The sequence below is a fragment of the Corvus brachyrhynchos genome, unplaced genomic scaffold (genome assembly GCF_000691975.1).
Source record: "Corvus brachyrhynchos isolate BGI_N302 unplaced genomic scaffold, ASM69197v1 scaffold59, whole genome shotgun sequence".
Classification (NCBI taxonomy): domain Eukaryota; kingdom Metazoa; phylum Chordata; class Aves; order Passeriformes; family Corvidae; genus Corvus; species Corvus brachyrhynchos.
In genome coordinates, this window is record NW_008246054.1 from 2,721,132 (window position 1) to 2,724,078 (window position 2,947).

Consider the following 2,947-nt stretch of genomic DNA (forward strand, 5'->3'; position numbering starts at 1 on the left):
GCAGAGCCCGCCCCGGGCCGAGCCTCCAGCGGGACCGCGGCACCGCCGGCCCGAACACCCACCCAACCACCGGCCCTTCCCCTCCACAGCCAGGGCACAGAACAGCAACGAGAGCCCCAGCCAAAACCTGCGATGCTCGCAGAGTCCCAGCCGAAACCTGGGGGAATTGTGAGGTGCGAGGGGGGAAGAGGCCGCGGGCCCAGCCCAGCAGCGACAGGGATATTGTCTGGTCCATTCGCGGGTCAGCGATCCGATGGCTGTGGCTGCACCGCGGGAAGGGATGGAGAAGCCCGGTGTGCAGTTTGGCATGTCGAAATGAGGCCAAGTATCAAAAATTCACTTTTCAGTAATAGTTCCATATGAAAACAAAGTACTCCGTGTTGTGTGAGTCACTCACTGTCCATCCTCTGACACCTCAGAGATTCTGTCTATGGATTTCAGGAGATCAGCAACGAGCTGCAGGGATTCTGCTCCGGAGAGCAGCTGCCTGGAAAGGGAGAGATGCAGTGTTAGATGGGGGGACAGGCAGCCAGGCAGTTCTGGGGTGGGGGTTGCCCACACTCTGTGATCCATCAGGACTGGAGAGACTCAGAGACTCCCACTTTCCACTTATTTTTACCACCTACACTTGGAGGAAAACACACTGCAGGTAAGAACACGGAATAGCTCCTCTGGCACACAACACAAACCCCTGAGTTTCACTCCTAAAAAACCCACTGAGGACGTTTATTCGTGACCCCAGAATGTAGCCACGTGTCAGGATGGTGTCAGCAGAGCTGTCCCAGCCCAGCTCACCTGATGGATGCCCGGGAGCTGGCTGTGACCCGGAGCAGGTGCTGCAGGGCCACCTCCGCGTTCTGCTTTGCCGCAGCCAGTCCCGCCTGGCCCGCCCGCAGCGCCTCGCTCTCCAGCTTGGAATTCCTCAGCTCAGCCTGGCAGGAACGGGCAAAAACCACGTGAAACAACCACAGAGCTCCAGCAGATACTCCTCAACTAATGAATACATTCCCACAGCAGTTTATGGGTGTGTAAGGTAATAATTAACTAATCCAGACGTAGTGAATACAATAAAACAATGTAATAAATAGCAACTAGATCCCATAACCAGACTGCCTGGAGGGAGTGTCTTCCCAGAATCGTTAGGGGTGGAAGGGATCCCCAGAGATATCCAATCCAACCCCCTGCCGAGGGTCACCTAGAGCAGGTGACACAAGAATGTTTCCAGGTGTGTTTGGATGTCTCCAGAGAGGGAGGCTCCATGCATTCCCTGGACAGTTTGCTCCAGGGTTCTGACACCCTCCATGGAAAGAAGTTCTTCCTCCTTTTAGTTTCTGGCCATTGCTCCTCATCCTGTCACTGGGCACTGCTGAAGAGTCTGGCACCATCCAGGCCCTCCCAGCTTCTGACAGGATACCACAACTCCCAAGCCTTTACTGAACCTGAAAACATGCTCAGCATTTTCCCAAGAGCCTACAAAAATCTTGCAATATCCTTTCCACTGGCTCAACTCCGAGAGGTGTCCCTGCAGCCCCAGCAATGCTGCTCTGTACCTGGAGCAGTGCATTTTCCTGTCTCAGTTTGGCAGTGCTGTTCTCAGCTTTGACAGCCCGTTTCTGCAACAGAACAGAGATTATTGAAACCACAGCGTGCTGAGGCTAAACCAGGCAGCTTTGAGCTACATGGGAATGAGTGATTCCAGCACAGAACTTGGAGGGATATGGTTTGTGTTACACCATGCCATGTTCTGAATGTTTTAGGAAGTAGGAACAGCCCCCTCCTTCCCTCCTCACTGCTTCTTTCTGGCATCTGCAGAACCTCCCCACCCTCACAGGGAAGAATTTCTTCCTGACATCTGATCTAAACCTAAGACCAGCACTTACAGTCATCAGCTGGAGATTCTGCTCCACATGCTGCACCATCGCTTCCAAATCCCGCGCTTCTTTTTCTTCTTTGATTTTGTTTTCCTCAAGCTTTTTCTCAAGCTTCCTCATGCTTAAAAAAACAATAGATGGCATCCAGTAAGCACTTTTACCATTAAATACTTCAGGAAGGAAATTCTAGGAAAGAATCAAGAATCTCATTGTTATAAGGAAAATTAATTCTTCCCAGAGAACTCCAGTTCTGGGGTGTGGCTCAGGGGATTTCTCTGTTCCACATCCACCAGCATTAATAGGAGCTGAGTGAGAAACACACAAACACACTCACATGTCAGCTGGCTACTAACTTTCCAAGACTTTTTCAATTAAAAAAGACAGGTTTGCTGATGCAGTTTTTAATAAATAGGATAGATTTCAACTCCATTTGTTTTCTTTAAGGATGCTGTTTCTAGTGAGCACCTCTTCTAAGCCAACCCCTTACATGGTTATTTCCCCCCACACTGTGGCTCACGCACTTGTCTGCTTGAGTTTCGGACAGAATCTGAAGCTTATTGATCTTGCTTCTCAAAATAGCATTCTCTTCTTTTAGCTAAAAAAAAACCCAAACAAAAACCTCTCATTAGGATTGGGGTTCATTTTTGCAACAATACCAACAATCCAAGGTCAACAACAGAACATTCAGCTTTAACACTGGAAATTCTTGCACTTTCTAATACATTCAAGCTTAATTTTACCTTCAGTTTACCCATCTGGAAACCACTTCACTAACCCTGTGGGGCACAGGAATGCGACACTGAACCACCAGTGCAAACGTGGCTAATTAATGCTGCCAATTCGAAACATGACCTCAAGGGCCAGGAGCACGAGGAAGTCACCTGGGTCATGCGCGGGGCAGCAGGACAGAGAAGGTACTGGACCTGATTCATGCTGAAAAGCACATTTCCAGACCTAATTCTCTTCCTCAGCATCTCTTGGTGGCAGCAGGCGGTGACATCGAGTTCTGTAACAACCTGGCGCGCAGCTCGGGGCTCGCCTGACAGAGGCAGGAGCCGGGAGGGCGGGCAGCGCTC

At 50.4% G+C, this 2,947-nt stretch overlaps 1 protein-coding gene across 1 annotated transcript; it reads right to left on the reverse strand.

The window, feature by feature from the left end:
• Nucleotides 1–296: 296 nt before the first annotated feature.
• On the reverse strand, nucleotides 297–2,913 carry SDCCAG3 (serologically defined colon cancer antigen 3). The gene is made up of 5 exons (XM_017745675.1): nucleotides 2,393–2,913; nucleotides 1,881–1,992; nucleotides 1,551–1,613; nucleotides 796–932; nucleotides 297–487 (listed from the first exon to the last, which is right to left on the reverse strand). Exons 2-5 carry the CDS (start codon nucleotides 1,989–1,991, stop codon nucleotides 394–396), a joined length of 405 nt encoding a protein of 134 aa, XP_017601164.1. The 5' UTR covers nucleotide 1,992; nucleotides 2,393–2,913; the 3' UTR covers nucleotides 297–393.
• Between the last annotated feature and the right edge of the window lie 34 nt (nucleotides 2,914–2,947).

What these genes read in the sequence shown, in the direction of transcription:
- SDCCAG3 (XM_017745675.1), bottom strand. Translation starts at nt 1,991, where the DNA reads ATGAGGAAGCTTGAGAAAAAGCTTGAGGAAAACAAAATCAAAGAAGAA. An exon ending in AGAATCTCCAGCTGATGACT is followed by an intron (nt 1,614 to 1,880) that starts GTAAGTGCTGGT and finishes GTTCTGTTGCAG; the next exon opens with AAACGGGCTGTCAAAGCTGA. An exon ending in AGGAAAATGCACTGCTCCAG is followed by an intron (nt 933 to 1,550) that starts GTACAGAGCAGC and finishes CGTTCCTGCCAG; the next exon opens with GCTGAGCTGAGGAATTCCAA.